Source organism: Phyllobates terribilis, unplaced genomic scaffold, assembly GCF_046119375.1.
Source record: "Phyllobates terribilis strain yellow unplaced genomic scaffold, ASM4611937v1 Scaffold_11__3_contigs__length_659146591, whole genome shotgun sequence".
NCBI lineage: Eukaryota > Metazoa > Chordata > Amphibia > Anura > Dendrobatidae > Phyllobates > Phyllobates terribilis.
In genome coordinates, this window is record NW_027362771.1 from 410,935,193 (window position 1) to 410,947,748 (window position 12,556).

At 39.3% G+C, this 12,556-nt stretch overlaps 1 protein-coding gene across 2 annotated transcripts in view; it reads right to left on the reverse strand.

Annotated features, from left to right (window-relative positions):
* Positions 1-12,556, reverse strand: part of FBN1 (fibrillin 1) — a 305,286-nt gene that overhangs the window by 260,153 nt on the left and 32,577 nt on the right. For both annotated transcript variants that reach the window (XM_073653071.1, XM_073653070.1), the window contains exon 4: positions 7,204-7,302. In XM_073653071.1, coding sequence (XP_073509172.1) covers positions 7,204-7,302 — 99 coding nt within the window. The remainder of the gene's footprint in view (positions 1-7,203; positions 7,303-12,556) is intronic.

The following is a 12,556-nucleotide window of genomic DNA, read 5'->3' on the forward strand; positions in this document are numbered from 1 at the left end:
CAAGGGAGCTTACAAAATACTGTGGCTTGCAAAAGTATTCACCCCCTTGGCTTTTTACCTATTTTGTTACATTACAACCCGTGTTTAAACATTTTTGTAATCCAATTTGTGTGTGATGCATCAGCACTAAATAGTCTAAGTTGGTGAAGTGAGAGAAATATAAGCATAAATTTAATTTATGGATCAAAAAAAACTAAAAATTGGCATGTGCATATGTATTCACCCCTTTTGCGATGAAGCCCCTAAAAATTTCTCGTGTAAGCAATTACCTTCATAAGTCACATGCAGCTGTAATTGCTGCAAAAGGAGGCTGTACATAATACTGACTTTAGGGGGATGAATAATTATGCACACTGAAGTTTTCAGTTATTTTGTCCTATTGCTTCACAATAAAAAGAAAACCAAATGTTCACAGTTGTAAGCATGTTCTTTAGATGAACTGATGAAAACCCTGAAAACAAAAACTGTGAAATTCCAGGTTGTGAGGTGGCAAAACACAAAAAAATGCCAAGTGGAGTGAATACTTTCGCAAGTCACTGTATATTATACATATTAAGCTGAATTGTTACCTATAATGGTAGCTGCAGGGAATCAGAACATTTGGGCATACTTAATATTGGCTTAAAGGGAATCTGTCACCAGGCTTTTGCTATATAATCTGACAGCACCATATTGTAGGAGCAGAGTCCATGATTCCAGGAATATGTCACTTACTGAGCTCTGTTTTGCTGTTTCAATACAATTAGCGTTTTATCAGCAAGAGATTATCACTACAGGTCAATTGTCCTTGTGCATCCTAGTCCATCCTTGCCCCCAGCACTGATTAGCAACTCCCTGTCATTATACAATGTACATAGAAAGCTGTGGTGTGAGCAGGTTATACGCAGCTCAACATCTGATCTCTGCTCAATCTGCAGAGAAAACTGTGACTCTTTCATAACTGCTGCGACTAGTAAACTAAGTGATACATTGCTGGAATCAGGGTATTTGTCCCTACATCATGCTGCTGTCAGATTACATAGCAAAAACCGCTGACATATTCCCTTTAAATAAAGTTAAAGGTGTTAGGTTTAGGATAAGTCAAATTGAACAATAAGGTTCATATGATGCATCTCAGTGTATTTTAGGTTCATTTTATTTCTTTGTTACCTCTTGGGTTGTTTGATTTATATCACAATTTTGAGCCAAAAAACTGACCGACACCATGTACAGTACAGACCAAAAGTTTGGACACAGCTTCTCATTTAAAGATTTTTCTGCATTTTCATGACTATGAAAATTATACATTCACACTGAAGGCATCAAAACTATGAATTAACACATGTGGAATTATATACTTAACAAAAAAGTGTGAAACAACTGAAAATATGTCTTATATTCTAGGTTCTTCAAAGTAGCCACCTTTTGCTTTGATGACTGCTTTGCACACTCTTGGCATTCTCTTGATGAGCTTCAAGAGGTAGTCACCGGAAATGGTCTTCCAACCATCTTGAAGGAGTTCCCAGAGATGCTTAGCACTTGTTGGTCCTTTTGCCTTCACTTGTGCAAAGCAGTCATCAAAGCAAAAGGTGGCTACTTTGAAGAACCTAGAATATAAGACATATTTTCAGTTGTTTCACACTTTTTTGTTAAGTATATAATTCCACATGTGTTAATTCATAGTTTTGATGCCTTCAGTGTGAATGTACAATTTTCATAGTCATGAAAATACAGAAAAATCTTTAAATGAGAAGGTGTGTCCAAACTTTTGTTCTGAACTGTGGGTCACACAAAATAGTTAATAAATAACATTTCCCACATGTCTACTTTACATCAGCACAATTTTGGAACCAAATTTTTTTTTTAAAAGGGAGCTAAAAGTTGACCAGCGATTTCTCATTTTTCCAACAAAATTTACAAAACCATTTTTTTAGGGACCACATCACATTTGAAGTGACTTTGAGGAGCCTTTATGACAGAAAATAGCCAAAAGTGACACCATTCTAAAAACTGCACCCCTCAAGGTGCTCAAAACCACATTCAAGAAGCTTATTAACCCTTCAGGTGCTTCACAGGAATTTTTGGAATGTGGAAGAAAAAAATGAACAATTAACTTTTTTCACAAAAATGTTACTTTAGACCTCAATTTTTTATTTTTTGCAAGGGTAACAGGAAAAAATGGACCCCAAAATTTGTTGTGTAATTTCTCCTGAGTAAGCCGATGCCCCATATATGGGAGAAAACCACTGTTTGGGCGCACGGCAGGGTTGGGAAGGGAAGGAGTGCCATTTGACTTTTTGAATGTAAAATTTGCTTGAATAAGTAACGGATGCCATGTTGCATTTGGAGAGTCCCTGATGTGCCTAAACAGTGGAAACCCCCCACAAGTGACACCATTTTGGAAACTAGAACCCCAAAGGAACTTATCTAGATGTGTGCTTAGCACCCTGAATCGCCGTGCTTCACAGAAGTTTATAACATGGAGCCGTGAAAGTAAGAAAATCAAACTTTTTCCACAAAAATGATATTTTAGCTCCAATTTTTTATTTTCACAAGGGTAAGAGGAGAAAATGGACTCCAAAAACTGTTGTGCAATTTCTCTTGAGTACGTCGATACCCCATATGTGGGGAAAATACAGTGTTTGGGCGCATGGCAAGGTTCAGAAGGAAAGGAGTATGGTGTGACTTTTTAATCGCAAAATTGTCTGGAATCGACAGCAGACGCCATGTCGCGTTTGGTGATCCCCTGATGCGCCTAACTAGTGGAAACCCCCCACAAGTGACCCCATTTTGGAAACTAGACCCCTCAAGGATTTTTTCAAGGGGTATAGTTAACATTTTGAACCCAGAGGTACGACAGAATTTGATAACATTAGGTCATCATATTGAATAAGTTGTCATTAGTCTTGAGTGCAAGTGCTCGCTACTTGAGTTTGCATCGGGTACTCAGGTATGCACCATGTATCGTGCATGCTCGAGTGACATGCTCGAGTGACATGTTTCACGGTTGTTAGACACCCAAAAAACACATGTGGGGATCGCTTGTGCATGGCAGGCAATCCCCGTGAGATTTTTTGGCCGCGAAGCATATGGGGCAGAGACTCAAGCATGTCACTCGAGCACCCGCGATACTCAGTGCATACCCGAGCACCCGATGCAAACTCAAATAGCGAGCACTTGTGCTCAACACTAGTCGCCATATCGTCATCATTTTTTTTTCTTTACTTTTGAAAAAATCCCAACACAACCCTAACCCAAGCACAACCCTACCCCTAGGCACAACCCTAACGCTAGCACAACCCTAACCCAAGCACAACCCTAACCCAAGCACAACCCTAACCCTAGAGTTTATTTTTTATCACTTCCTCCCCACTAATACGCTTGCTGGAAAAAATGGAGGAAATTGTGACCCACGTTTGGTAGTACTACTGCTGGTGCCTGTGTCGGTGGTGCTGCTGTTGCTTGCGACTCACACATTATTATTGCCAGATGCTGTGGTATGTGTTTTGTTTCTTTTACGTTACCCCGTCCAATGCCATTCTCAATTTTTCTTTCAACATATATTTTTTACTACACAAGAATTAACTTTGGCCACTGTTTTGAACCACAATTCCCCTCTTCCCAAAAGAACAGACTAAGAAAACATACAGGAAACACTGGCAACTGGCTACAGTATTGGTGCAGCGTAAATGCGTCAAATAAAGACTATTAAAACAGGTGTGCTAAAAATCAGTTGTTTGTGACATACACACTTTGAGGCAAACAGTCACACATTTTTGTATTTTTTAATTCTTGTTTGTATTTTTTACCACAATTCTCTTGACAGAAAGTAGTGACCAAGCAATGTAAGATACACGCCTAAAAACAGCAGCGACCACAGGCACAGTATTGGTGTGGCGTATATTGATGTCAAATTTGACTAATAAAATGGGTGTGCAAAAAATCTGTAGTTTGTGACACACACTTTGTGAGGCAGGCGCAAAGTTAAAGGTTGTTTTTTCAGCAATATTGGTGGCCTGCTTCAAGATAAATGCAAAAGAATGGGTAATTGAAATGCAGCAGCACTGTAAGCACTGTGATCAATCACTGCCAACTCTCCTATCTATCTCTCCCTATCACGTGACTCTTTGTATTAGTCTCTTTTCTGCAAACACTATACACTAATCTTCAACACTGCAGTACTATAACACACAATATTTTTCCACTGTTTTATGGCTTTCGCGCAATATCTTTATGGCTAGGCTGTGAGATGTGACGTTCTCTCTCAGTATCCAGATTCACCACACAATGACTGCTGCATTCCCTGCTTCTGCTTTTATACAGCCTATGATAGCTCTTCCTGATTGCAGCTTTCAAATTGTTTGGAATTGCACAGCCAAAGTATTATGGTGAAGCATGTCCATCAGTAGCTAAGCACATGTGAGCCTTCTCTGGCTTATGAAATCTTTTGCAATGTGTAAAATGGTGGCGACTATTTTAGATGATTTACTCAAATCAAAATTATTTTTTTTTTAAATTTGCCAGGTTCAGTAAATTCCCAAAAATTTGAGGCAAATTTGATTGGCATCAGATTGATTTGCTCATCCTTACTTCTTATGCTTCCTAACTGGAAAGACTGATTGATATCCCTGAAGTTTAATTGACTTATGACACTATGATGTTTAAATGTTCCCTTCATTTTTTTGAGGAATGCATATAGTCTTTTGAAAATCATCGGAAAAGGTGAATTAAATAAAAAAAAATGTGTTGCATTAGATAGCTTTCTTTAACTGGAGGAAATATTTTGCTATGCAAGTTGTATAGGAAATTATATCATCCAAAAAGTAAGGTAGGAAATCAACTGAAGAAACTGATTTCAATTAATGCAGCTCTTGCCAACTTTTAATTCTCTTTCCACCAAGCTCATTCAAATACTTTGAAGTGTAGTTTAGATTAGAAGAGTGAACAGACGATTAAGACATGCTTTCAGAATACTTTTTCCAAGCTGGAAGAAAGACACGCTTCTGTAACGGAAAACAAGCTCACATGAACCCTTAATATGACATTTCCTACATTTGTTCTTATGTTGTCTGTAATATTTCCACTAGGTCTTTATATCGAGGGGAGGGATGAAAACAGGTGGTTTCAAAGTATTTAAAGGTATATTACACTAAAATGAGGCATCATAAATTACATTTTTTTAAATTTTCATCATGCATCTTGGAGATTGTCCAAAATAAAATGAGTATGAGGCCAATTATAGAGTATGTTGACTTTAGTGTGTCATTTTTCAGTGATTATTATCCACTTCAACCACTTTGCAGGATGTGGAAATATACTCAAGGGCTTATAAAATGACCAGTTCAAATTACTTTAAATGATATATTTTTTTTTTTAAACTTTGAATGTGCTACATTGTATGTTGCCATGTATTTTAGTCTCCTAAATAGTGATTTAGCATTCCTGTTAATTCTTCTAAATAAAACTACATAACATAGGCAATTTTGCTATGTGTGTATGTAAATAATATCCGTAGAATCTGAGAATTCTAACATCTAAAAAGACACCAATTCTACAAGACTGGTGCCATACCGCTGTTGACATGACAGTGGAATGGGTTGTGCACTACTCCATTCCATACTGATCCCCCTCCTCAATACCCCGCCCCAAATGTTAATTACCTACTACTCATGCTTTCACCTCCTTGCTAAATCTTCCCTAAGAAACCCCCGAAGTCAGTTAATAGTGATTGATATGGAGCTCACCATTTATACAAGGTTGGGTCAATGTACTGTATATAACTTATAATGTCTACCAAAAAGAAATTTTTCATGTTAGTCATTAATTAAATGGTCTAAAAATTACCCACTTTAGATCTCAAAACAATTTACACCATAGGTTGGGTTTGTATTGCACGTTTTTAGGTAAAGCCAACAAAAGCGGTGATCCCTATTTATGTTCTTGAGCCATATTTGACCTGAGCACTAAAGGGAGACTGGCGGAAGGTTTACAACTCCTAAACCAGGGATGAGGAACCTTCTTTCTGCCAAGGGCCATTTGGATATTTATACCATTCTTCGGGGGCCGTACAAATTGTGTGCTACCTCCGCCCTAAAAGTACGCCCTGATGCTGACACTGATGTCAGGACGTAATCTTTTATTGCACGCGCCTCAGCATGTAGTAGTGAAGGCTGCATCCGTGTGCTCACAGAGCTAGAAGAAATTGAAAGCTCGGTGGCCGTCAAAAAACTGCTGTCGGCCCAAGCATTGTGGTCCCCAGGAATCTACCCGGGGGCCAGGGAGAAAGTCTTCGGGGGCTGTAACTGGCCCTGGGGCCTGAGGTTCTCCACCCCGTCCTAAACTAATTACACCACCAAATGGTCAACTTTAAGGCATGTGCAAATATGTAGTTCCCAGCCTGCTGAATACAAAGTAATTATCCTGATGTGGGAAATGGTCTCACTGACATGTGGAGTACGTTAGCGAGATTGTAATCCACAGAAGGAAGATTACGATGAATGCCTCGCACATGCCCAAATTTCAATATTTGCCAGAGGTGGAGCCATTAATCAAGGCCGAGGGCTAACTGAGGAGAGCTGGAGTACTTGCTCGTCTCGGTCCACCCTCAGGACCCTTATGAGTTTATTTGCATAGGTAAACAAAGTTCCTTTTTCCTATTATGCTAAATCTATCTGCAGCCACAAAGGTATGTTTGCACACAGTAAAATACCCCTATTGGAACTTTAATTAGCTTAGTAGGCATAAACCTGCTGAGAGACAGCCCCTGAGGGGCAAAGTGGCCTTTTTTGCCCATCTTCTCAATAGTCTTAATAATAAGGGGTCTGACCATGACATGATTTGCTAATGATGAAAGAAGCATTCAAATAATCTAGATTAGTACTGCAAAACTAATGCATCTCTTGCCAATTTTTAATTCAAGAAAACTATTCAGGCCTCTTTTAAACTCTTGACTTGAATTTAGCTTCAACCCTTCCTCTGACAGAGTTCCATAGTCTCACGGCTCTTACAGTAAAGAATATATTTGTATGATAGCATACAAAATTTTTTACTTTTAATGTAGAGGATGACCTGCTGTTAAACGTTACACTTTTGGTACAGTAATATCATGATAAAGATCTCTTTGCTAACCTTTGCCACTTTTATACATAGTTATATAAATTATTGTTATAAATAAATTTTGATTTGCATTAAGAAAGTTAGTATCAGACACAATTTAAAACTCACTTGATTTCGAGCCGCATGATGGTGCTGTTTGACCTGTAGGACATGTGCACATATTGGGCCGTGAACAGAATCCATCACCACAGGAATGACGGCAAATGGCTGTAAGAACATGAAAGTGTTTAATCTAACAAATTTGTGATAAATTTATGTTATGAAAAGGTAAATCATACATAAAACTGTATAAATCTGCTATTCATTTCTCTATTTGGTAGCAACGATGTGTGTATGTGCAATGAGTGCAGTAACAAACTGACTGGTTGCAGTCTTCTGCCTATTTCAGCGGCACATTAGTCCACAGAATGCATTTGTAATCTACCCGATCACACAGTGTCTGCGGTGGGGACCGGCACTTCCTTTTTCAAAGTCTCTTAGACTTGGCCTCATTTTCAGTCTCATGGAATTGCATTAAGAAAATGTAAAAAGCGACATCCGTTCCACATAGAAGACACTGTCTAATTTGTCAGGTCACATGATGCCGTAGTGGACTGGAGCCTCGCTGAAAACAGCAGAAGATGGCGAACGGTGAGCATGTTACTGCATTCATTACACAATTACAAACTACTGATACCAAAGGGACAATTAAAAAATAACACTGGTGTGCCTTTTTGAATAAAACATTTTGATACCATATTTCAATGTAAAAGCTGTGCACCGATAGGGCTTGCATGTCTGAGAACATTGATGTTATACATCATATAATGTAAAGCGCAATATGTATAGTATATATTAAGCCATGTGCACTAGCCTCAGCATGTGGCATGTGTTGTCTTCGATGCTGGACTTAACATGACAATTACCAGGAAGTAGGGTCTACTATCAGTGCCAAATCCTTTGCAGTAGGTTTTAGAGTAGGTATTCCAGTAGGATTTAGAGGGAAATAGCTTCTTAAAAATAAATGAGTATCAGGATCCTAAATTATGTGGGCAAGTAGGTGAAGAACAACAATGGCATGGTAATATGACATTTATGTATCGATGCCCGCTCTGGTAATTAGACCCAGAAATGTAATGTGGTTCTTGACATGGGGCACACACTCAATTATTCACAAGTTATGCTGAGAATTTGACAACCTTAGTATATCTACAAGATGCGGGGGCACAGGTCAGCATCCTAGCACAGATGGCATGAGGATGCATTTTTATTGAATAATGGAGTAGTTATTACTGTTTTGGAGCAGTAAGATGTTATTATTTCCTATGGAGCACAAAGGATGCATTATTACTTTATAGGGGGCACAAAAGTGACCATTTTTTCTGTGTAGAGATCTTACATAAATGTCCATTATTAGAGTCTAATGGCCATACATGGGGCATTATTACTTTGTAGGTGGCATAAGGGGGGGGGGGGGAATTTAAAGCACCAGCATTTCAGTATACTACTGTGATATGGCGAAGTAAATCCTGCTCATTGTAGCAGTATTATTAAAAAGCATGTGTCATACAGTGCACGCTGTTTGTGCAATACCTGGGAAGAATCATAAGGAGACAAGCCCATTGGTATCCAGTGTGAAGCTTCAGCCAGTACATACCGCTTCACTGCGTATGTGCTAATTTAATTACAACGAGCATTGCATGCTAACTACTTTTTATACCTAATGCTACCTTGAGCATTATTGATAAGACATACTGACAAAGATGTAGCCCATCAGCATAATGAGATGCTGATGGTTTAGTGGCTAAAATCCACATCACAGGCTCCCTTTACCTGAGCGCCTGCGGATATTATTACTATGTGAGAGCATTACTATTGGGAGAGGTACAAAAAGGTGGCACTATTACTTTGTGAGATACAAATGAGGGCACTTTAACTATGAGGTGCTGTATTACAAGGTTGTTATGTCATGTGAGCCCTGCGCCCCAATCAGCGCTGGCGTCACTCTCTCCGCTTTTGGACGAATCAGAGGAAGTGAGAGCTGCAACTGGCTACTCACTTTCTCTTGATTACTTATATGTCTGAAGGAGGGGAGAGTGACGCCGGCGCTGATTGGGCGCAGGGATCACATGACATAACAACCTCACGTGATCTCCAGGAGTCCCGGCATTGAGGGAACGGGAGGGGAGTATAAGGGTCTTTATTTTACTGGTGCTACATGCTGATTGAGAAGGGGTTGTCGGTGTAGTGTACAACCCCTTTAAGCTTTAATATATCTAGCACAATTTGTATAGTTTTTTTCTTCAGTAATAATATGCTAATATTAGTCAATCATTTTGTAGTGGTAATAGGAGTGGTCATATTTTTGTGATATAATTTGGGCCTTGTAAGCTGATATTATTGATACTATTGGTCCTTATTTATGGCTCATTCAGAAGTCCGTTTTTTTTCTCCCATCAGCTTCTCATCAGTTTTTTGTGTGCATAAAAACTGAAGGAGGTTCCTCAAGCTTCTCCTAGCAAACAGCCAGAAAAATGGATAGCACTAGGATGTGATTAGAGATTTCCACAGTCCCATAGACTTAAAACCCAAAATAACACACAGAAAGATTATGTAAATAACATATGGACATCTGAATGAAGCCTTAGTAATACTATGTAGGTTACATCAGTGTATGGTATTAAGTATGCAAATATTTTCTTATACATGGGGTATAAGCCTTAGGGCCTGTGCCACATATACTTTAGGACCCTTGCAATGCTCATGAAAACACGAGATCACTGTCTCCACCTTCTGAATTGGGTGAATGTGGCTGTGTTTTTACTGAACTGTATAATATTTCAGCATTTAGGGACCACTATTAATTTTGCTTAGGGCCAAACTTTGTTTTAAACCGGTCCTGAGAGTATTTGTAAAGATAGACTCACTAGAAAGAGAAAAATTGGCTTTATCAATATGCTTTACCAAAAATTCACATAAAAGTAAAAAAAAAATAACAAAGACATTTTATTTTGATAAACCAAAATCCACAGGTCTGTCTGCATGACGTTCAGTGAACTTTTTTAGAGGGTGTAACCTGCATGTAACATAAATATGCTGAAGCAGTACGTCTGCTTCCCGTTTAGGGTTCCAAAATTTATGAAGAGCAGTAACATCTGTGCAGGATATGTGGTGAAAAATGATGATGCTGTGTAATAGTGGAGATGCTGAACAATGATTTGTTGTCATTAGTGGCGATTGCCTTTTATGTTCTAAAACTCATATTACATACAGGAAAGTCCAATGTTATAGTAAGTGCAATGTTACAAGAGGTGTATATTGCAACAGGTGTGTGAACGTTTATCGAGTGCCACTAGCTAGAGCTTTCCCTTCTGTAATAATATGAAATCTATTTTAAAGGGGTTGTCAGCCTTTGGAAACATTTATTTTACTTAAATGAATGTAATATTGGCTAAAAATTAGTTTAGGAGAAGCAAAGTATGGATAAAGTTAAGATATTAAGGGGGTATAGCCTAACAGGACAGGTGGGTAGTGACATGGTAGCACATTGGTAACATCTGATGACATTAACAGGAGGGCACTTTTACTTTGGGGAGCTGTTTTTCCATTCACCCTGCCTATTATTATTTCAACTAGTGTTAGTTTTGTGGCATTGCAAATGGGACAGGTATAAATCTATAAAGTAATAAACTACAGTTTTAAGGCCCTGTTCAGACAAGTGTATGAATAATCATCTGATCCTCATTCAGAAAACTGATATGATATGCTCATCTTTGTGGCATCCATATTTATACATCAATATTTTAAAATTTACATGATCAACTACAGTTTCCTGAGTTAATAACTGCAATTCATCAGTGTAAATTGGATGCTGTAAAGTTGATTCATACAGTATCCGATTTTTTTTTGCACACTCATACACTTGAATAAGCGAGTCTCATTCGATACTCGGAATAGAATAGAGCAGGCTGCATTTTTTTTTCAAACAGACTTTCAGTCCATGTGAAAAAAATTGTCATCTGAACAAACTTAGTGAATTACATTGGTCAGTGTTCTGTCTGATTTTCACTCGGACAGCACACGTACATACCAGGGGAGGAGTCCTGAGGAGATAATTTGCATATTCCCAGTGCATTTTGGGGTAAGTGAAGAGTCTCCGCGAGCTCAAAGAACACTGGATTTTGGCTGTTGGAGCTGAAAAGAGGACATCGGTAAACCAGGGGAGGAGTCCTGAGGAGATAATTTGCATATTCCTACTGCATTTTGGGGTAAGTGAAGAGTCTCCGCGAGCTCAAAGAACACTGGATTTTGGCTGTTGGAGCTGAAAAGAGGACATCGGTAAACCAGGGGAGGAGTCCTGAGGAGATAATTTGCATATTCCCACTGCATTTTGGGGTAAGTGAAGAGTCTCCGCGAGCTCAAAGAACACTGGATTTTGGCTGTTGGAGCTGAAAAGAGGACATCGGTAAACCAGGGGAGGAGTCCTGAGGAGATAATTTGCATATTCCCACTGCATTTTGGGGTAAGTGAAGAGTCTCTGCGAGCTCAAAGAACACTGGATTTTGGCTGTTGGAGCTGAAAAGAGGACATCGGTAAACCAGGGGAGGAGTCCTGAGGAGATAATTTGCATATTCCCACTGCATTTTGGGGTAAGTGAAGAGTCTCCGCGAGCTCAAAGAACACTGGATTTTGGCTGTTGGAGCTGGAAAGAGGACATCGGTAAACCGCGCGCCTGCCGGCGCACGCATATTGAAGCTTTTTTCACTGTTTTCAGAACATTAACAGTAAGAACATGGAAGAGTCCAGGAGCCATTTGGTGAGCTGCATATCCTGCTACATGTTCACAGACTTGCCAGTGGAAAAGCCAAACTTCACATGCCAGAAATGCAAGCTTGTGTCCCTGTTGGAGGAAAAGTTGCGAAATCTAGAAGAGAGGTTAACTACCTTGAAAATCATTAAGGAAGGTGAAGAGTTCTTAGACAGAGCAGAATTATCTCTTCATGATTCAGAAAGAGAAGAAATTCGAACTGCACCTGACGAAACAGAGGAATGGAAGCATGTGACCCACAGAAGCAGGAGGATCGAGAGGCAGTCAGCACCCATACTGCTCAGGAACCAGTACCAGGCTCTCTCGCAGGAGAACCATGAAGAAATACAGCAAGATAAGACTTTGCCAGCAATGAATAACCTTGTAAGCCCTCAGAATCCTCCTGGATGGAGAAAGAAGAATGTTGTGAAGAAAAAACGGAGAGTGGTGGTCATGGGGGATTCCCTGTTAAGAGGAACAGAGGCCGCTATCTGCAGACCAGACATAACCTCAAGAGAAATGTGCTGTCTTCCTGGAGCAAAAATTAAAGATGTGTCTGACAGGATATCAAGACTCTTCAGACCTACAGATCACTACCCATTCCTGCTAATACATGTGGGGACAAATGACACTGCAAGAAAGGACCTGGAAACCATCTGCAGTGACTTTGAAGAC